The sequence below is a fragment of the Pongo pygmaeus genome, chromosome 17 (genome assembly GCF_028885625.2).
Source record: "Pongo pygmaeus isolate AG05252 chromosome 17, NHGRI_mPonPyg2-v2.0_pri, whole genome shotgun sequence".
Lineage (NCBI taxonomy): Eukaryota > Metazoa > Chordata > Mammalia > Primates > Hominidae > Pongo > Pongo pygmaeus.
The window spans coordinates 87929028-87952261 of NC_072390.2; the positions used below are offsets into that span (position 1 = coordinate 87929028).

A 23234-nucleotide genomic window follows, 5' to 3' on the forward strand; every position below is an offset into this window, starting at 1 on the left:
TACAGAAGAAGGTGGAAAAGAAATTATTGTAAATGCGAATACCAACTAAAATTACAAAACTTTCTTGGCAATTTCAAAGCTTTTTTATAACTTTATACCTAGGCTTTGGCTAAATAATCTCCAGGAAATACCATATTTTTCCCTACTTATGGCAATTCACGATAACAAAAATATACATTTATAAAAATATTGAATGAGTGTAGACAGAAGAGAAAAGGCAACTGAAATTACAACTATGGCCACTATTTCCTTTTTAAAAAACTTTTAAGTTCAGGGTAAATGTGCAGGTTTGTTGTGTTGGGTGTTTGTTTTACAGATTATTTCATCACCCAGGTATTAAGCCTGGCACGCATTCATCATTTTCCTGATCGTTTCCCTCCTCTCACCCTCCTCCATCAGAGGCCCCAGTGCTGTGTGGTTCCCCTCTGTGTGTCCATGTGTTCTCATGATATAGAAGAATTGGTCTTCTCTATAAGGATAATAGTTTATACATGGATAATAGGCCTTGGCGTCAGGGATGAGCTTCTGTGAGGAATAAAGAAATTTAACGAATGTAATTTTTCCACTCATTTGCGCTCATTTAACAACACATACTCATTACCAATTACGTATAATGCACCTTGTTATTTTGAAGAATATGTAGCTTGGTCTGTTCTGATGCCTGTCTCTGAGCACATATTCTAGAAATCAGCAATTCTCAATTACCCATTACTGATAGCCTATCTGTGTTGGTGCCTCTTCCAGTATGATTATCCTCTCTCTTACAGCGTATGGTGGCACACTAAAAGCTACTAGGCAGTGTCTGACTCCGGTTCCTTCCCGCCTTACTAGCCCCTCCATTTTTTTCCCATTTAGTCGTGTCTTAATAATCTCTCAGAAACTGATATTCACTGATTTGTGTCTTTGAAAGGTGACGTCTGCTCCTGAACTATCTAGTGCTGTTGGAATCACTGAGACAGGGCAATCATTTGTGTTGGGAATGCCTGAGCTGCAGGTAGAGAAAACTGTAACACGAGGCATTTTTCCTGCTCCGGAGAGCAAACTGCTAGAACACCACTGTAGGTGCCATGGCTTCCACTGTGGTCCCACTGATCTCATATTGCCTGTGTGTGCACATCAGTTTTTTGTTTTGTTCTTTTTTTTTCTGAGGCGGAGTCTCACCCTGTGGCCCAGGCTGGAGTGCAATGGTGCGATCTCAGCTCACTGCAACCTTAGCCTCCTGGGTTCAAGCGATTCTTCGGCCTCAGCCTCCTGAGTAGCTGGGATTACAGGCACCCACCACCATGCCTGGCTAATTTTGTGTGTGTGTATTTTTAGTAGCGATGGGGTTTCACCATGTTGGCCAGGCTGGTCTCGAACTCCTGACCTCAGATGATCCACCAGCCTTGGCCTCCCAAGTGCTGAGAGTACAAGTGTGAGCCACCATGTCCCGCCCAGTTCTAATGTTAACAGAAATTTTCTTCACTAGGTGTAGCCTTCTCAATTTTACAAATAAAGAAGGTGAGGGCCAGACACAGTGGCTCATGCCTGTAATTCTGACATTTTGGGAGGCTGAGGTGGGTGGATCACTTGAGGCTAGAAGTTGGGCAACGTGGCAAAATGCCATCTCTACTAAAAATACAAAAATTAGCCAGGGGTGATGGTGCAGACTTCTAATCCCAGCTACTCGGGAGGCTGAGGCATGAAAATCACTTGAGCCTAGGAGGCAGAAGTTGCAGTGAGCTGAGATAGCCCCACTGTACTCCAGCCTGGGCGTCAGAGTGAGACTGTCTCAAAAAAGAAAAAGAAAAAGAGAAAAAGAAAGAAAGAAAGAAAAAGAAAGAAGAAGGAAGGAAGAAAGAAAGAAAGAAAGAGAAAGGAAGAAAGTAAAGAAGGTAAAACTCAGAGGATTCAAACAGATTTTTAAAGAGCACATAAATAGTATGAAATAAAACTAAATTTGATTTTCACTGCAGTATACCACTTTTTTATGTTGTAATGTTGCTTGTGAAACTACGTTTACCGATACAGCTGTCTGCTTCTTGCTTATCTACCGGGATGCTATTACGTGAATTTATGCCAAACAATTATCTGTGACTGAAATACAAGATTTGCTTTCCAGTGTTGCTATTTCTGTGTATACTTCATGATGAGTGCTTTGGGGGTTACTCAGGAGCTCTGGCATTCAATGCTGAATGACAGATGATGAACAACAGCACTTCGATATGATGATGCAACAAAATAGCACCTGAGGAAATATCATCCAGACAGAGAGTCATTGGATTCGGAAAGTCATATATTTTACTGTGGACAAGTTCAGAGGGAGGTTACTCTACAATGCTACTCTTTATAGATGATACTTTTGTTCCATGTCGATCATAAAATGAAGTTTACACATGATTTAGGAAAAATGATTTATTTTTATAATGCATTATAGGATATAAAAAATATCTTCCAATGAATGGTCATTTGACCATCACACGCTGTAAGGTGGAGAGAAGGTGTTATAATACATATCTTTACAGGTGAGGAAACAAAACTACGGGGTTAATAAGTATCAACTTCTTTCAGCAGTACGTACTATGTTGAATATTAATGTGGTTATATTACACATTGGTGAAGAGTGTTGGTTGATCTTGTGGTTGGTGAGGTTGGCTTCAAAGCTTGATTCATCATTGTTTATTGTGTAATCTTAAAAAAGTTACTAAAACTCTCTTCAGTTTCCTCATCTGCACAATAAATAACAACAAATATTATTAATTAGTCATAGAATTGCTAAGATGACCAAGGAAAAAAATTACATGTAAAACACTCAAAATGGTGTTTGGCATGTGACACTCAATATGTTTGCTAGTCAACCATCACCTTCAAACAAGTATAGTAGAAGTAAAAAAGCCAGACAAATATTCCTGGATATCTAACAATCTGCCAGTTACTCTTTCTCATGTCTTGTTTCTATACTGTTTTGATTCTACTGTATTTCACTCCCATTCAATTTAGCAAACATACCCGTCAGAGGCTTCTACTGAAAGTAGGAATCTTAAGTTCCACTCTGCTGAGATCTTAAAATATTCTCCCTTGAATAAAATGTAAATTCCTTCGGATAGTATTCCATGCACTCAGAAATCATGATGTAAACTCAAACCTACTCTGTCAAATATACTTAGTATTACTCCTCCTGTCTATGCTCCAACCAGCTCAATTAAATGATCTTCCGGGGCTACATCTGCTTTAATTACTCTAAGTGGAAATTTTTCCCTGCACTACTATTTGACCATTGTCTCCATCCTTCAAGACCTGCTTAGAAGGTCAGCTATTCACAAAGCCTCTCTTGATCTTCTTAAGAAGATACCCATATTCTCAGATTTCTGCTACAAACTTCTTCATTATAAAACATCATGTCTATTGAATTAACATTTGAATTTATTTTTATCTTCCATGGAAGATGATGGAGGAGGTAACCATGGCTATGCAATCAGCTTTGCATGATGGCCAACACAGCACATAATGTTGGGCTTAATTTTCCTTATACAGCTCCTGTAAGCAGTCCGCCTTCTACAAGACTCTGTAGTTGTGTTCCTTCCTAGACTGCCTTCTTCATTTTACCCTCAAAGTACTTAGGAAGAAGCTTGGTAGACAGACTGTGCAAGCTCAAAACAGCCTAGCTATATTGATATCACACTTAATGGAAAAGTGAATAAAGAGTACAAATTTGATAATGTGATATAAAAAGAATGTTTTATTTTAAATAATTTATACATTGTTTTCTGGTCATTTTTAAGTTTTGTGTCAGTATCTGTGACTATTAAGAGAGGGCACAAAAACAATTTTTCAAAGAGCAAACCACTATAAAATAGCATGCCTCAGAGGTTGGAAAGATGGCAGAAGTTGGGGACAAAAAAGAACATGTTGGCTGCACAGTACTTATAGATATAAAGGAGTAGTTTAACTACATGATCATACTGTTTCAGGAATAAGGAGATTCTGGAAACCAACCCAAGTAAATACACAAGTCCAAAGCAGGTTGAGTTTATTTTTCCTACCTCTGAGGAACTAGAGGCATTTTAAGAGAGCATTTACCTCTTTAATAATACACAAGAAAGTACAGAATCAGAGGCTACAAGAAAATGATGAGTTGTTATGAGTTTCTGACATCAGTCACTTATAATTGTTATTTTTATTACCCTGTTTGATTTATTTTGATGATATAATTCAGTTAAATTTGTAGTACAATTCAAACAAGTTTATTAATAAAATGAATCATGATAATTGTAAATTAACAAAGGGCCTCAGATTTATTTAGCAGGATTATTTATAAAAACATTTCTGGCTATTTTAACAATGTATTTTTATTTTTCTACTTTATTACACCTTTAAGATGGGCTTGGGAAATATTAATCAAGTACATAGAGATTGATAATTAACTCAAGACCTGTTTATTTTGTTGTTGAATCTATTTTACAATTTCTTGGCTGGGTCCTTTATGCTAGAGTGCAACAGATAGAAATGAATCCATGGAGGAAAAAGGGTACAGAGAAAAATGGCACCGAAGCTAACTCGCCTCAGTGCAACTAGACAAAACCCTAACTCACTTTTCAAAGCATATTTATTTAGAATTCAAATAATTTTAAAAATGTTGTTCATTTAACTTCCCTTCAGAGAGGGAACTGACGTGACTCATTTTCATCACAGAGATACACAAACTTCATAAGATGCTATTATTTATTTCACTGACAAAACATCAGTAAATTAATTGCCGTCACTTTAATCATGGTAATAGGAACCAGGGTCATATCTTGTAATTTATTATGTTATTCTGAGGTTGGAATTATTTTTTTAAAGCTATAAAATTTGAGGAAGACCTGAATTAAATTCCTAAGGGAAAAATACAGAAAAAAATGATACAGAAGCTTAAGTGAATATTAAAGTAATGCCAATGGTCTACGTTACTTAACACTGAGGATCATAACTTATGGAGTCATCAGACTCACGGAAATACTTCTAGAGCAAAAGTAAATGTGAAACAGAAAAACCAGCATCACCACAATGTGATCTGTTCTCCATTAAAAGCCCAAAGACACTGATTTCCAATTATGTGGATAGCCACATTTTAGTTACAAAATCAAATTCAAGTTAATTATGGCAAATCAAACACCACCTATGTCTACTTTGCAAGACAATGCTTAAAATTGGTATGTATAGAAAAACAAAATAAATCGGATTTCCAAATTAGAACCTTGAAATTAGGCAACTACAATGCATTTGGACAGAAGTATGAAGCTTAATATGGGGCTTCACTGGCATTGCATGTGATTATGCATGCAATCATGGCTACCATGATTTTGAAAAGTAAATGAAAACTTGAAAAAATAAAATGAAAAATAATAGCTTTATCAAATTAACACAGCAGGGTAACTTAACACATTATTTGAAATCATCTTGTTAAATCAATAAAGCACTTGGGTTAGTAATATCTGAATTCACTTTATCAAAAATATAATCATTTATTAAAATAACATGACTTAAAAGTCTTGAAACATCTCATTCCTTATCTATGTGTGTCACCACCTTTAGAATGTGGGCCAAAGGTTGCATTCAGGTGATAAGGTCTGATATGGCTACTAAATAGTTTTTGATATATTGACAAATCTCAATACTGGCTGATAAATAAGCACCACCAGAGCCCTTCAGAGAACATCCCCCAGCTCTGCTAGAGCGCTGCACTCCCAAGTTTCAGCATCTAGAGTGAATGCCAGGAGAAAAGCATACCTCCAGACACTGCCCAGCATCGTCATTATCTTCTTTTATGATTAGTCTGTGTCTGTACATTGTTGAGAAATTTTAGAGTTATCACTGAGGAGGCCTGTTCTTCATTTAAAATACAGTTGTTTTCCCATGAAGCTGCTGTGTGTTAAATATATGTGAGCTCTTCATTCTTATTATTATACTTCATTTAGTGTTTTTTTTTAAAAGTCCCATTAGTGGATTTCCAGTGAAGATATCTTTTAAGCAGGGAATCAGCATTCTATATATTTAGGAGAAACTGGAGGGGACAGACATCCCAGACAGTTATAGAACAAATTAATAGTAACGTGTTCATCTAACGTATTTCACTGTTTTTATTGCTGTTACAAATAAAAAAATCTTGACAGTTATATCATACTTTTGAGATTATCATTCAAAGGGAAAGGAGTCCTCTGAAGATTTCTAAATGGAGAAAGCAATATAAGGTATGATTAATCCCTTACAAAAATCTTTGGTGGATTAATTTTGAATTAAAGGGCAAAAAAGGAACCATGGTAATAAACCAGTCAAGCCAAATAAAAAAGTGTACATTTTATCATAAGCAATGTGTATAAAACTATGTAGCGTAACAATGAAAAATAATCTTTGTCATGTTCAAAACCTTTTCTGATTCCCTAGTTTATCAAATTCATTGAAGTGATTCTGTAACTTGACATTTTTTCGAGATAGAGTGTTTATAATGGCTATGATAACTCTTTGACTTTTCTATTATAAAATTTTATTTTATTTTCTATTTACTTATTTTTTTTTAACATATATGACATTGTCTTCCTAGTAGGGAAGTGTAACAGTAATTCATCTATTTAGTTTGCAAAGCCTGCTTGAATTGCAAAGTCCAAATTTTAGTAGACCAGACCGATCTGCTAGTGGAAGGACAGAGTTCTTTCAACTTGGAGAATTCAGTAGTTTTGAAAATGTTGGGAAGCATATATACTGAGAGTAATTCTTATTTTAAAAATTTATTTTGTAAGATTAAACATTGAATATTTCAAAAAATAATCACTCACCAAATCAAACTTTACAGAGTGTGTATATAATTTAATAGCAATAAAATATATTTTAGGATTTTACTTTATGTTAAACATATCATAATCACTAAGCTTTCAGGGGTATTATGTGTGCCTGAGAATAAGAATAATTCATAATGGTGTAGTTTAGTTCATAAAAGGGCTTGTGATTTTAAAGCAGTTTTAAAAAGAGTTCCCTATTCTAAAAGAAGAAAATATTCCCCTATACTTTTAGAAGCCAAATATTTTGGGAAGTAAACCTCAATACTGAAGGACATCCTGTACCCTAAAAGGTGGAAAGAGTTGATATAAAATGTGTATTTATGTGAGTCAGTTTTTTAATCACTCTAATGGAAGAAAACATTTCTCTTAACTCAAATTAGGAAATTATTATACATTTTATATATATTTATATAAAAAGTCGTAAGTAGCAAGCATATGACATAAAGAAATGGAAGAGTAACAACAGTATTTGACAATGCATGCTTTTCACAATGTGTCTAACGAAAAGGATATTTTTCCCAACTCAAATATCCAGTACTGACATGCAGGGTATTTTCTCAAACTGTCAATTTGGTCATATTGCTGAGTGCTTAATCAAAAACATTTCTACTGTAGAGTATGAATGGTAAAATACCTGACTTCAAAAAGGATTTCTGAAACTCATTACTTTCTTTGATATAAAACAAAAAGGAAATCAGGGGTATATAGGAAAGACCAAAAAATGAAATTTTTTATTGCAATCTAGTAATTTTACTTGTTACTTTTTCCTGTATTTAATCAGAATATAGTAATAGGTGTGTATAGTCCATAACCTCTAGCTGGTGATTCCATGGTCCACACTGTCACTTTTCACTGTAGCATGTTCAAAATCACTCAGGAACGCACTATTCTCAAGCTGTCTATATAATGAAAACAATGTACATGTAACACAAGGTTCATCCAAATTCGTGTTTTTTTCACATATCACACAATGTACAATTATATAACAAAGACATAAAACAACATAGAAACAAAAGTGAAACTGACAATAAAAATAAAGTTGGGATAGTCTTAATCGGGAACTAATTTCTTCTTCAAGTTTCCAGTTAATCTCAAAATGTATTTAAAAACTAAGGAGCACTTGGTGGCCAGCAACCAAATTACGAAATGAACATATCATTGTGCAGCGGGGATGTCTTGCCGAAGGAATAACAAATGTCTGTAATTCTTAAGTTTGGATAAAGGCAGTGGAATGAATTTAGAAATATGTCCACTTTTCACAATTCACTATAGAATTTTCTTTTCACAGTCCCCATGTTTGTATAAATAGTTCTTCTCTGAAAATAAAAAACAGTTAAAACATTTTCTCCCAATGAAAAATGCATACAAATACACCAATTTATTAAGGTAATATAGAGCATGGAAATGCATTCACCTAGTTCAAGAACAGTTGATAGACTTGAGGAGTTTAGAAGAGATTAGCTGTCAAGCAAATTCAATTGGAGACAAATTAGGCTAATATAGATATAGACAATCCAGAGCAAAAAGTAAAGCCATTGTGATATCTGATGACAAAATCGATGTACACATAGACAACTGGGATTAATGAAACCTTTTGCATTCAAATTTTATAGTATAAAATTTGACATAACATGCTGCATTTAATTTTGATGAGATGAGCTACATATTCATGCAAAAATAAGAGTTTATAAATTGTGTCAGTACCAAAAATATTTAGTGTATGAATTTTGAGTAGAATGTTGCCAAATTACATTAAAAAAGTAGTTACCAGTTTTAAATATTAACTTCAGCTATACTGAGACTTAATATTCTATTTTCTTAGTTTGAAAACCTTGGGTTTTTTCTAGTATTTCTTTGGAGATAGTTCATTAAAACTTTACCTTAAAACATGTAAAATTTAGATTATTAATTTGATGTCCTTCTAAATTACATTTTAGTACAATTCTTGATGGTAAGAATACTAAGATTTGTTTTAAAGGTATGTATCCTGAGAATCATCTCTCCTATAAACACTGAACCCATCGTATTTCTAATCGTGAAATGTCATGAAACACATATCTCAAGAAATAATGGATAAATAGCACATTCCCTAAAAAATTACGAGACAGTTGCAACAAAACAGAATACAACAAAGTAGGAAAAGGAACCAAGGGCATCTGCTTACCTTGAATTTTCTTTTTAGACCCTAGTTGTGTTGTATTCAGATTCATGTTTGCTTAGAGACCCAATGAGGCAGAACCTGGAATGTTATGGCTATTTCATTCAACAAAGTACTATTTGCACAAAAAAAATATGTATACAAATATTTACTCAAAAGCATTTTTAAAATTCAGAAAACTGTGGAAATAGACTTATGTTAGCATGCAAAACATATCAAATCAACTAAAGTATTTTAGGTTTTGAGAATGTATAATGAATGGAGAAAGTATGTCACGATTTATAAAATAAACTAAATGCTAGTAAACATGCAAAAGGAAGTATAAGTTGACAAGATATTGGCATTTAAAATAATTTTTCCTAAATTTAAATATTTTTTCTGAAAACTTTTACTCATTTTAAGGCTAATACTACAACACAGATAATATTGCATTTATAGTTAAAGGAAAATAAATCAAATGTTTCTACTATTTCTTACAACATTTAAGTGTAAATGATGAATATACTATACTATCCTATGCAATTCCTATATAAATATTATGTACTATGTGAAAGAAAAGTATTTTTGTGTTCCTACCAAAAATAAATACATTATATTGAAAATATGTTATTTTGAGATTAAAATTGTTCATCAAGATGGATGAGCCATCTTGGTAAGGCAATCGTTTTCAAATATCATTTCATATCTCAAAATATATAAATACTGATGGGAGCAATGCTCACATGGAAGCAAGTTTGCATCATAAATCTGTATTATAAATTAAAAGCCATCATTTTATAAAATAAATATGTGTATATGTTTAGAAATAAATAAAGTATCTTTGGTCTCTGTGTGCATGTGTGTTCACACACATACATATCATGCACATGTATGGGGTTTAGGAAGAATGTGGATAGCAGTGAAAAGGAAAAAGAAGAGGGAAACTATTGGAAAACTAGGGTTTAAATCATTAAAGGGAAACTGAAATATGAAGACAAAATAGAAGACAATACTCTGGAAGTATTTCAGTCCTCAGGTTATAGTTGTCATCAAAAAATCTATTGATACTGACCGCTGGACGGCTTTATCGTGTCTGGACAGCCTGTGACTGGTGGTCGGCACCTCTTCGATTTCATCTATGTCACAGGCATCTGCAGCATCTTGCGAGTAGTTGTGTTTCATGACAAGGATATTTCTTCTGTTCATGGGTGGGATGAGGGGTTTTCCTGGCTGTGTGGGCATCTCTGTCAAGATAGAAGCATCTCTTGTGCTGAGGTTACTGCGGCTGCCTTTAGTGCTGGACAGCTGTGATCCACAGTGATGGTCGTGAATGCATTTGGAAGATGACCTCCGCAGTTTATGGTAATTTTCAAAGTCATCTGCCACATCTGCAAAGTCAGCTGTAGCTCCTGTCCCTCTGAGAGTGCATAACTCATAATGAGGAGGTTCAAATACCTCCTGGAAAACTGTCTGGTCAAAATCTGATTTCCTTTGGACATACTTTTTACGAGGCTGTTTGATCTGTACGATGACAGAGATGATAATGAGGATGATCACGATGCAGGAAGTTACGCCAATGACAGTCCCACTGGTGTTGGTCAGCTGGTCCAGCAGGCTGGTTTTCCTCTTCTCTATAGGTTGGAGAGAGTGAAAACAACAAACGGACAAAACAAGAAGCAATGCGGCAAACATTAATATTATACTCAAAATGTGTATTAAAAACTTAAAGTAAAGCAGGCTGAGCACAGAATTTTTACAGGCTTATAATAGCTTAAGAAAATATTTAAAAATAAATACAAGGTCTCGTTTTTCACAAAAAATACACTGACCAGTCTTAAAAATAGCCCCCCTCCCCATTGTCCAGCATCTCATCTTAAAATACACACACACATACATACCCCCCCCCCCCCACACACACAATCTATCTATAAAGTAACAACAATATTCTGATGCCAAAGGATAATTCAATTCAATCTGAAGACACACACTTTTGGAATGATGGCATGGAGTCTTTCCCAAATGAAATAATCACAACTGGTAGAAAATTATTTTAAAAACTCAACCAATTAAAGCCTGGTTTAATGAAACTCAGGAAATTGTCCTAATGGTGTATATCAAGTGGAGATATATTTATATAAACCAATCTACTAAATGTCCTTAGGAACAGTGAGAGTCTGTGGCATTTGAGCCACGACTTGCTTCCTCCACTCTTGATTCACCATGATGGGAGCCCTACTCAGGGAGGTGTGGACAAGAACGCAGGGCACCCTCTCCCTGCAGCTCCCAGTTAAGTGAGTTATGGAATCTCCCTAGAAGGGGAAAGCTACCAGCATTTCTCAATGCCCAACCAGGTCCATGTTGGACATGCTTCTTTTCTGGCCTGAGTGGCTGAGATGTCTGGGGCTCCCGAGGTTCCTCCTCTCAGCCTCCACTTGGAGGGCAGGAGCTCAACACCAGGTGTCTCCAGTGGAGAATGCCAGGCCTGGATCATGCTTACCCAAGTTTGCTGACACAGGAGAGCTGCCTGGAGTGGCAAGTTGACAACACCACATGTTAGCAACCTCACCCAAGTGCTCTGTGCATAAACAGACCTGCACCACTGTTCCTGCCCCCACCCAGAAGAAGCTGTGCCCAGAAAGAGAGTCAGGCTGCAAGTACAGAAAGCATTATAGCTTCCCCTAAATAAAGTTAGTTTATTTGAAATGGTGTGTGGAGAAACTCAAGCCTAATGATAATTTCAAAAACTATGGAGATTTTGTGGTATGCACAGGCTTCTAGACATTCAAAAGTTCGTCTTATTGCTCTAAATACACTAACTGCCTCTTAGTGTTTTAAGAGGGCCTGGCTGGTACTTGGATGGGAGACCACCTGGGAATACCGAGTGCTGTATGCACTTAAGAGGCAGTATGCAATTAAGTATGCAATTAAGAGACAGTTAGTGTCTTAAGAGCAATAAGACGAACCTTAGAACATCTAGAAGTTTAACAGAACAAGCTAGGAGAGTAACAGCTAACGAGAGTCCTCCTGGGTTATAACAACTCACAAAGGCCAGGCTCAAGGACTACCCTTGCAATTAATTAAATTTAATTGACTAGACTGTAGAAAAATGTATGATCTTGGGCATTGTCGAAAGCAGTAGAGCAATCAGCCGGCAATCGGTGGAGACTAACAACTGGCTGCAATACCAACAGAGGTGATGGCTAAATAGAGAGAATAGGAAATGAGAGAGGCACAGAGAGCCCTGCTAAAACCGTGTTGCCCAAGGCTGATGGTGTGAAGCCCAAGGCGGTGGCCTCTGTGGTGCAACATCAGAGGCTTCACTAAAATGGCCCAGCCAAGTCTACATTTAGAAACAAACAAGAAAACTACAAGTCCTGGGAGGAAGGAGTTAGTATTCAGAGATGCTACTAATCTAACATGTGATTTTCAACAAAACATTATAAGGCATGTAAAGAAACAGTAAAGCGAAGTGTATATATAGGAAAAAAAAAAAAGGCAATGAAAAGACACTTTGGGGAGCCAGATATCGGAGTTGGCAGACAAAGATTTCAAAGCACCTATAATCAGTATGTCTAAGGAACTAAAGCAAACTATGATTGAAGAAGCTAAAGAAAATGAGGACAATGGTCATCAAATAGAGAATATTAATAAAGAAATATAAATCATACAAAAATGGAAAGTCTGGAATTGAACAGTACAATTACTAACATGATAAGTTCCTGGAGCCTCAACAGTACATTTCATCTGGAAGAAGGAAGTATCAGCTAACTTTATAAAGATAGAGGCATGAGAACAGTGCAATATGAAAATGAGTTTCAAAACAGGAAGGCAGAACAGTAACAGAGCCTCAGGAAAAAAAAATGTGGCGAATCAACAAGCACACTAACATACTGTAATGGGAGTATAAGAAACAAAGGAGAGATGGAAAGTAACAGGAAAAACAACAACAACAACAAAAAACTAGAGGAGCTAAAACTTCCCAAACTTAATTAGAAAACTCACATCCAAGTTCAACAAACTCCAAGTAGGATAAATGCAAAGAGATCCACACAAAGACATATGACACTGAAAACATTAAAAAAAATAAAATAAAACACCTTGAAAGCAACAGAGGAAAAAAAAACTCATCAGAGAGGGGAGCCTCAATCAAATTAACAGCTGAGTTATCATCAGTGGAGGCCTGAAGGCAACATGATGACACATGCAATGCAAGCAAAAGCAACACAAAATAAAACCAAACAACAACAACAACAACAAAACCCCAGCAGATACCTGTCAACCAAAAACCCATTATCCAGCAAACCTGCCTTCACAAATGAAAGACCTTGTGAGACAGGCAAAAATGAAGATAATTCAATGATAAAAGAGCTTCCTTAAAATAAATATGGAAGAGAGTTCATGTTGAAAACAAGTGAGTTCAGACAGTAACTCAAATCCACGTGAAAAAATTGAACAGATAATAAACAGGGAAGCAAGTAAGGTCTGTAACAGTGAATATGTAAATAATTGCAAAGGACAATAGAGTGGCATCTTTCTTCTGCAGTCTTCACTTAATTTTTTTTAAAAGCAATGTTCTATGTATATAATCATAATGTTGGACTATAACTTACAAAAATGCAATATATTTGGTGACAATATAGCATAAACAGGGTGGGAGCTAAAATGTTATTGGGTAAGGAAATGACACCAGGGTAATGCAAATCTAGAAAAACAAATGAAGAGAACCAGAAATAGTAAATCAAAAGGATTATATAAAAAGTTACACTAATATACTTGCTGTTCTTTCTTCTCCCAACCACTTTAAAAGACATACAGTTATATAAAGTAATAATTATTGCAATGTATTGTTGGGTTTGTAATGTTTAAAAATGTAATAGGTACAAATATAATTGGAAAAGGGAAAAGAGAATAGAGCTATATAGGAAGAATGTTTCTATGTCTCACTATAATTAAGTTAGTATAAATCTAATACATTCTGAGAAGCTAAGCTGTATGTTTTAAGTCCTAAAGCAACTAAGTAAAAAAAATGCATTAAAAACTCTAAAATAATTAAAATGTTGGACTAGAATATACTAACAATGCAGAAGAAAGCAATAAAGAAGGAAAAGAGAAAAAATACATGAGACATTTAGAAACAAAAAGTATAATGGAATATATAAGTCCAACTATATCAATGACAGTACTAAATGTGAATGGATTAAAGAACCCAATGTAAAGGCAAAGATCTTCAGACTGGATAAAAAATAAGATACAAATATAGACTGTCTACAAAAGAAACACTTTATATTCAAACATGCAGATAGACTGAAAGTAAAAATGTGGAAAAGAAGAATGGAAACCAAACCATAAGAAAGATGTAGTGGCTACACTAATGTCAGAAAAAATATAACTCAAGACAAAAAACTGCACTAAACTCTAGAAGATTGTTTTGTAGTGATAAAAGGGTCATGAGGAAGATATAACAATTACACACATATATGAATTTAGCAACCAAGCTTAAAATTACATGAAAGAAAAATTTTACAGAAGTGAAGAGAGAAGTAGACAATTCAACCATGATAGCTGAAAAATTTAACACCCACTTTCAATAATGGATAAAACATAGCAGAAAATCAAAGGCAAACAGAAGACTTGAACAATGCTATAAGCCTACCAGACATAACAGGCACCTATACAACACTTCACTCAACAACAGCAAATACGTATTCTTTTCAAGGGCGCATGGGACTAATTTTAGGCTACACTACATGCTTGCCATAGACATAACCTCCATAAATTAGAAATGACTGCAGTAATAAAAATTTTTTCTCCTATCACAAGAGAATGAATTAAAGGTTAAAGGAATCATTTTTCTTTCTGAAAAAAATAAATATGGACTTTCATAATGCACATCCATTCACATTTGTTGCATGTCAAATATTTCTTACACACATGGGACCACATTTATGTAGGGCAAAACAAAGCCAATGGTAACTACGAATTATTAACAGGTCTGCAATAAGATCACTTAGTAAATTTCTAATCCATTCAAAAGTAATGGATTACGAAAGTAATCAACAACAAAATAGTTGATAGTGTAACTGCCTTTCCTACTGACTGTATGAAACAATGAATACTGTGGTATTACTTCTTTACTTCTATGCGCAGAAGGCATTTAGTAGATAATATTGGACTTCAAGCATGAGAGAGTTATTTGCCTATCTTCTTTTGTCAATTGTTTAATATTGGATCTCAGTAAAATACTTCATATGGCAGTTTCATCTTAACTAAAATATGCAACATCCATAATCCAGCCAAGGATCCCTGTTTACATAAACAAGCCTTCGTGTATAGACAAGGGAAGGAGGCAAGGGCTTTGGGAGCTGTTCATGGGAAAGGAAGAAAAGCATTTTCATAGCAAAGCTGAAGTGGAGTGAAGTAGCTGGAAGTAATTGAAAGTACAAATGCTAGTTCAATATATTTTATCTCTAGAGTATGTAAACAAAGTCCAATCAAGACAAACTGGAATGAAAGAGAGGTGTAACCACAAACAGACGGTATCACACATGATAGGAAAGTAGTGTGCTCCCCTGAAAGCTCCCGTTTTCATAGCTCTGCAGGCTCTAATAGGGTGATGTCTTTAACGAGAATTCAAGTGCTAAGGATAGTCCACTCTGCACTAATGAATAACGAAACATCTGGACACAGCATGAGTAAAGGCTAAGAAAAATGCTTACAAATCGATTATAAGACATATGCAGTGCTCATAAAGGCACTATGCACTCTTATTTTAAAGTCTGTCTGATTGATACATATAAACTTCTACCCCACTCCATAGGGAGGAAATTTTTTCAAATTTCAGGGACTAATCATTACCTTTACAGTGATTTTCATCCCAAGGATACACACAGTTCTGGAGCCCATTGCAGACCAAAGTATTATTAATACACATGTTACTATGGCAGAAGAATGTGTTGCCTTCACAGGGAGCTAAAAACAAGAAGAACAAGACAAAGGAAGAAAGTTATAACTGATACTCAGTAGTAAATCACTCACATTACAAATCTAAAAATGAAAAGATTAGAATAATTTGCCACAAACTGAGATAAATGATCTGCCGTGCGATTTTCAGAAACGGTGCCGTAGTGGTAATTATTTCTTGTGTTACTAACAGTGCTGGCATTCCTCTAGAGAGGCTAAGCTTATAAAAATGCCATAGGGTATTTTCCATCATTAAAATGAAGTACATTATCCACATTTTTTTAAGTAGGCTTATTTATTTAGCAAACCTGAAGCATCTACCATGTGCATAAATTATACTTTATACAGAAATTAAAAATGTATAAATTTAGTTTTACTGTGCAAAAAAACTTAATAGAAATTTTAAAATAATTTTAAAAAATATATACTTACCAAGTACTAACGAATAAAATATACTAAAGCAAACCCTGTAACATTACTTAAGAATATGAAAAAACAAAATGCCATGGAAATTCAGAATCATGAAAAAATTAATCCTGAACAGCATAAAAAATATATTATGCTTATTACATTTAATATATATGGTGATAAAATTAGCTTACTATGCATCTATTTCATACATTCTAGTGATTTGATGTACAATGATCATTATCTCCAGATTACAATGCACATTGAGGGGACTGAGAAGTAAAATATGAATTTCAAGAAGGTATAAAATATGGCTAAATAATGATGAGAAAACATGAGTTTAATATAGCAATGTAAAATGTTAGCTATGATTTCAATATAAGGAAAAATACATTTCTTTCATTATTGGAGTGACAGAATATTTTAAGTGACCAGTCTTTATAGTAATATTGCAATGTGGATGGTTGCTTACAGAAAGTGCTTTTAAAGCTAACTTTTGTTTTTACCTTTGTATTCACTCCACGTATCAGATAAAATGCAATTTTAGTGTTTCTTTTTTTCAATAAAGGCTCTACAATCCATCTAAGGACAGGCATTCTAGCAAAATCTATTGCACACTAAACACATTAATTTCCAATGATTAACAAATGAAGATATATTAATGATCAGTACTATTTAGACACTGCAGTCATGTTGTAATTAGTTTATTTTTCACTTTCAAAACTGTATATTACATAAGTTTTAGAGTTAGCTTCTTTACTGTATTTGCTACACTAATCACAACGGTCAAAACAATACTTCGCAATTTAATATACTTAAGGCAACTTACTATATTTTAATACTCCCAGAGAAATCCTTAAAAAAAAAGAAGACTCAAATTCTGAAAACCAAAAGTAAGGCAAAGAAATAACTAATTCAAGCAACGTTATTCTTCCTGGTTCTTCATCCCCTACCTCCTCCCCCAACCCAAAACAGTTCCCTCTCTGTTCATTTTGACTTTATGTTCCTGGTTAAAGAGTAAAAAGCATATAATAGTAATTTTGGAAAATGAAAATTAGAGTAGAAAATATGTAGTAGTCATTGTGAAAAAAAAGTATCATGCTTAACACTTTATTTTGCTAACGATTTGTTAAGTACTGTTCTGTATAAACATTTCATAATGTAAAATTTAACAATCCAGTATATTATTGTAAAGACCTGCTCTTTAGTAAGCAACTAAATTTGAATTTCTGTAGCTGACTATAATGGCTTTTGCAGAATTGATAAGGTCTGTTAATTAGATAGTGAATGTTGTCAAAATTTGTATGCAGCGTATAAAGGAGATTTTGGCAAATTTTATATTAGAATGGTTGTAAAATGCTTTTGTAAAAATGCTTCAAACACTTATTACCTAACAAATTGTAGTATATGTTTTGAAAGTATAACTACTCATCAAGTAAGAAATACCTTTAAAAATTATATATTTATCGACCTTCTGTGAGTTGGAAAAATTATTATAATTATTAAATAGGAAGGGGTAGTTTAAAAATTTAAACATATAAATAAAAACAACATTGCATTCTGGTAATCGAGTGAACTGCATTAGTATATTGGTAAGAGCACTGAAATTAGAATTCCAAATAATCCAAATGGGATTGTGTCTGTTTCCGCTGCTTGGTAGTTGTGAAACTATCAATGTTCCAGGATCAAGTTACTAAATATTAGTGGTTTTACTGAGAATGCAATAATTAATCCAGGAATATCAACAAATCACATTTTAACATGCTTTTTTGCATTAAATAATTATGTAAATGCGCCAGTTAATTAGGAGTTAGCCTTCCTTTTGTTTGTGGTGTTTTTTTTTTCTTTTTTTTTTTTTGTGTGTGTGTGTGGAGGAGGGGGGTGGGGGGGTTGTACTATCCTAGGTATTTCTTCATGTATTTTCTTCCTTACTTTTGCTAATAAAGAATTGCTGTGCAAATGAAAAATAAAAACAAGTAAGCAAATCCTGATATGGTTAAGATGCAATGTAGAGGCCGGGCGTGGTGACTCACACCTGTTATCCCAGCATTTAGTGACCCTGAAGCGGGTGAATCACCTGAGGCCAGGAGCTTGAGACCAACCTGGCCAACATGGTGAAGCCCTGTCTCTACTAAAAATATAAAAATTAGCTGAGCATGGTGGCACATGCCTGTAATTCCAGCTACTCAGGAGGCTGAGGCAGGAGAATCACCTGAACCTGGGAGGTGGAGGTTGCAGTGAGCCGAGATTGCGCCACTGTACTCCAGCCTGGGTCTGGGTGACAGAGCAAGACCCTATCTCAAAACAAAACAAACAAAAACAAACAAAAAAGTAGGAATATATAAAATTGTACATACCTTGGACAAAAATTAATTTTGTTTTATAGACACCCAAAATATAATATTATATTGGGTTCCAAATTTCCTCGTTATTGTCTGGATATTTCTCTCAGAAATGCATATATGCAATGATGCATTAAAGACTCTAATTTCTCTCCTGGTTAAGAACTACAATAGCACCAATAGACCAAATCAAGCCTACATTCTCATTGCTCTTTCAACGACTTGCGTGCACTCGGTGCACCAATGCGTGTAACCCATTTCTCCTAGCACACTCCTGACATATCCGGCACCGTGTCCACACACCACTCCCTCCTTCTACCTGCCCCAGATACCCCTTCTCCACTCTGCCATCCAAATCACATCAGAACCCTATAATTTATAAACCTGTCTTAAACAGTCTTAAAATATCATTCCAATCTATCAGAAAACTTAGCTGTTCCTTAAGTCCTATTTCACATATAATTTTTTAAAGTTTTAAGAGTATATTTTATCATCTTTTTTTGTATATTTTTGAGGCTTGTGACTATGCTTTTTTTTAAAATTAATGTTTATGTTTAATCTCTCATAATGGTTTAAGCTTACTAGGCTTGTAGTAAATATTCCATAGATATTTTAACTGATTAATATTACTTAGCAAAAGGTTAACTCTGACCGGGCTGCATACCTTAGTATTCCAGAGAGCAGAAGACTAACAAATGTGTTTATTGGTTGAGAACTAACCTTCAAGGTCACGTTCTTCCAGTCAAGGCCACGGTCTCCAATGCAGCATGTAGTGACTATGGGCAGCATGTATTCTCAGAAACTAAACTCAGCATCCTGTCTTTGCTTCTTTTACTATTTCTGACAAAGCACATATTCCTCGACCAATTTACATAAGACTTATTCTACTTACGAGATTCAATATTCATCATTCAAGCTATTGTCTCTTATAAACCAGCTGCTTTATTTCCTAGTGATTTCAAGGAAACTCAAAATTTATTTATAATAAAGTGGCAGCCAAAGAAGTAACAATCCAAATGCCAAGTACCTCACACTGTTTCCAGGTCACAAGAGGGGACACACAACTTTATACTTGTTTCTATCAGAATAGCAAATACAGCTTCCTATTGACGTTAAAACACTAAACATAGATGGAACAATTTGCTATTGCTTTTTGTCACTGAACTATTTGAAAGTGTATTTAGACATGAGACCCTCCAACTAACTTGATTTCACTTTATTGGGTTTATTGACATCACCATTTTATCATCCAGATCTAACGACCCAAAGATGGAAACTGATTTCTGTTAATGAAGTAAAATATTCTAGTCAGCCAAAATAATGTCATATGTATAAGCATATCATTGCTCCTGATTTAAAGCACTCACAAAGAAAGTAGACACTACAACACTTCAAAATGAATCTTTCTTCACTGTTTCCTCCTCCCACATACACCAATACATACGCATTTGTGCAAAGCATTCATTTGTGGCTATGCAATAGACTGTAGATTAAACACAGCTTAGAGAGTACTTCTCCAGACAGACACATCAGCCTGCGATTGAAGAGTCCTGCCAACAGGACAGAGAGCCCAGCTGTGATTTGGGCTGTCAGGAGCGATCATCCTTAAGGACAGATTGCTTCCTCATGATCAAAAGCAGGTTTATAAGAGAGTGTGGTGCGCAGTGATTAAGTCCCCTGCAGCCTGGCCACCTGGTCTCTGACTCCCAGGGTTGCCTCTTTCACACTCTTTGCCCTTGAGCTGATTAACCTGTAAGTTGCTCAGTTACCACATCTGTAAAATGGGGATAAAGATAATACTTACCCAAGTGATTTAATAATGCACACAATGCTGCATAGTGTCAGCAGTATGGATGCAAACATTACAAGACAAAATTGTAAACCGTTTTAGGAGAGTACTGTGCAGAGGCTGTGGAGTCAATATGTCTGATTTTCCAATGTGAGTTATGTGATCTTGAGCAAATTCACCAACTTTTTCAGCTTCTGTTTACATCTATATAATGAGGATAACTATAACTATTACATAAAATTTAAGAATTAAATGTGATAGATCTTTAAAAACCATAACAGATACTGTCATATGGTGTAAGATACAAGAATGTTACCTGTTCTTGAGCTACTACTGCAGTTACCAAAACAAAAGCAAATGAAACGAAACAAAAAATTTAAAATGTTAAGATACATGATATAAATGTGACTTAACTGACATTAAGTTTTCTAATTTGTAAAGTGAAGAAAATCATTCACAGATCCCTTGTTAAGACTACATGAGAATGCATATTTGAAAGTCGCGTCGAGGACTTCTCTGAAGCTAAGACCTCTTAGTTATCTTTGTACCTTGGAGAACATATGCCTTTGCTACAACCATGTCTAATATGAAATATTATGTTTCAATTCTAAAAGAAAAGCAGAAAACAGAAATTATGCATGTTAAATAAAATACAAATACATATTGGAATGTGTTTGTACTACTTAATAGGAGGAAGGTTTAGCTGTGTAAGATATTTAGTTGTGATACTCTTCTCTTAACAGTTTAATGAGACCATCAAGATAACAGGTATTTTCTAACATCCAATTGTAAAGAGAGACATTCAGATCCCATCTTGGAAAACCAAGCCAGGCCTTATGTAGAACAGAATAGCTCTCAACCTTTGGCTCCAATCTAAAAGAAATGTTTTTGCAGACATGTTAATGATCCTATAGAATTGAGGCTTGGATAAAAGTGACAGTATCATCTTATAATTTTAGTAACAAAATTTTCACAGTAATATAGTAGATACATCCTAATTTTGATGTTATTTATGGGTACCTTAACTCTAATTTAAAAATTCCAATATAAATGATCTTCAGTTAACATTTATTCAAATACTTTATAATAAATTCTTTGGAAACAAAATTGAGTACAATATTTTGCTGAGGAGAGGACCTTTAAGACTAAGAAATACGGTATGCTACTTTTGGTGATTCTCAGGGCCTTGCACCCACTGAAAGATTTAAAGAAGTCGTGAGGCAAAATATGCCTGTTTAACTTTGTTTAATCCAAATATTTCCAACTTACTTGTTTACCACTTAAAATTTTAAAAACTAAAACTTTGCAAAGTGTTCTATTGTGTCCAGAAATCATTATGGTGATGGAATTCTTAATTCTTAAAAGAACATAGAATAGGGTGGGAGACTATTAACATGTAAAGTTGGGTAAAAAATTAGAATACACTTTTTTTTTTTTTTTGAGGCTGATTTTCGCTCTAGTTGCCCAGGCTGGAGTGCAATGGCACGATCTCCACTCACCGCGACCTCTGCCTCCTGGGTTCAAGTGATACTCCTGCCTCAGCCTCCAGAGTAGCTGGGATTACAGGCATGCACCACCACGCCCGGCTAAACTGATAATACACTTTTTAATTTATGAAAACTCACATACCAACGCACTTATGTAAATTATTTCAGAAATGCAAGAGCCAAAATGTTGGCAGTGATGATTTCTAGGATTTACTGAAATTATATTGACCTTTTTTGGAGAAATTTTCCATATATACTTTTATGTATAAGTATATGTATATATACATTAAAAACACACACACAAAATTTTATAATTAAAGGATAACTCATAAGTTTGCATGAAAAAATATGAAATGTTAATCAAAAAAGTTAATTTTCTCTTTCAGATTTTTAAATCAGGAAAACAGTTTTTACATAACACCTTTACTTTGCTCTATTGCTTCCTTACTCTTGAATTGTTTTTAAACCCTCATCCATTCCCATTGTTACCACAAGGTGGCAAACTTACATCAGACTTCAGTGAAGGAGCGTTTCAATCCCTCATGGGGATGATTGAAATAAACCATGAAAGCACCTGCAGTAACACCTAAACCTATACATTACTAATTCTTTAAATAAACAAATTATGTAGCAGGGGACAACAAATCTCTTACATATTTGAGTCATGTAGGAGAAGATAAAATAAAGCCACAACACTCAAAATAAAGGAAGTTTTACATAATGAATTTAATAATCATAGAACACATTATTTTTTAATGTGAAAGGTCTAGTCAAAGATGTACCTCCGATTTTAGTGTTTATCATATGTGGATAAACACTGTTTCAATTCTGTAACTTAAAGGTTTTTAATTTATAATAGCTACTTTAATGCAGAATCCACTAGGCTTATTCTATTAGAATTATTTCGTGTTTTTTTTTTTGAAATCCAGAAATCCACTAAGTAATATTCAAGAAATATTAAAACATATTGAAATAAAAACAGGCAGATTTTTTTGAGACACTGATGTTTCAACTCTCCATGATTTATGGTTAATAAAACTATCATTGATGATTTGTTCAACGTCAAATAAGTCATCATATTATATCACGAAAAATTGGAAAATGAAGTGATCCTTGATCATATTCTCCTAAAGACTCATTACACCACTGGAACACATGTTCCCTGGACTTAGGGTCTGGCTCTCTTCACCTCCCCTCCCCAGTCCACTCATCTTGTTCTCTTCAGACATTCTTGCTTCTTGCTTTCCTCAAATTATTTTAACTTCTTTAATTTTGAGCTTTGTCTAAAACACCCAGCTCTGTGCTGGCCTGTGTGGG

The 23234-nt window shown here is 34.6% G+C and overlaps 1 protein-coding gene across 4 annotated transcripts in view; it reads right to left on the reverse strand.

Moving 5' to 3' along the window:
* Positions 1 to 2257: 2257 nt before the first annotated feature.
* The window catches only part of NETO1 (neuropilin and tolloid like 1), a 126246-nt gene continuing 105269 nt past the window's right edge, over positions 2258 to 23234 (reverse strand). The window contains exons 8-11 of one of the 4 annotated variants that reach the window (XM_054461355.2): positions 15787 to 15900; positions 10004 to 10562; positions 8959 to 9033; positions 2258 to 2708 (exon numbers count right to left, since the gene is read on the reverse strand). In XM_054461355.2, coding sequence (XP_054317330.1) covers positions 8973 to 9033; positions 10004 to 10562; positions 15787 to 15900 — 734 coding nt within the window. In that variant the 3' untranslated portion in view covers positions 2258 to 2708; positions 8959 to 8972. Of the gene's footprint in view, positions 2709 to 3698; positions 8111 to 8958; positions 9034 to 10003; positions 10563 to 15786; positions 15901 to 23234 lie in introns of those variants that run through there. The other 3 variants (XM_054461354.2, XM_054461353.2, XM_063653824.1) reach the window with 3 other exon arrangements.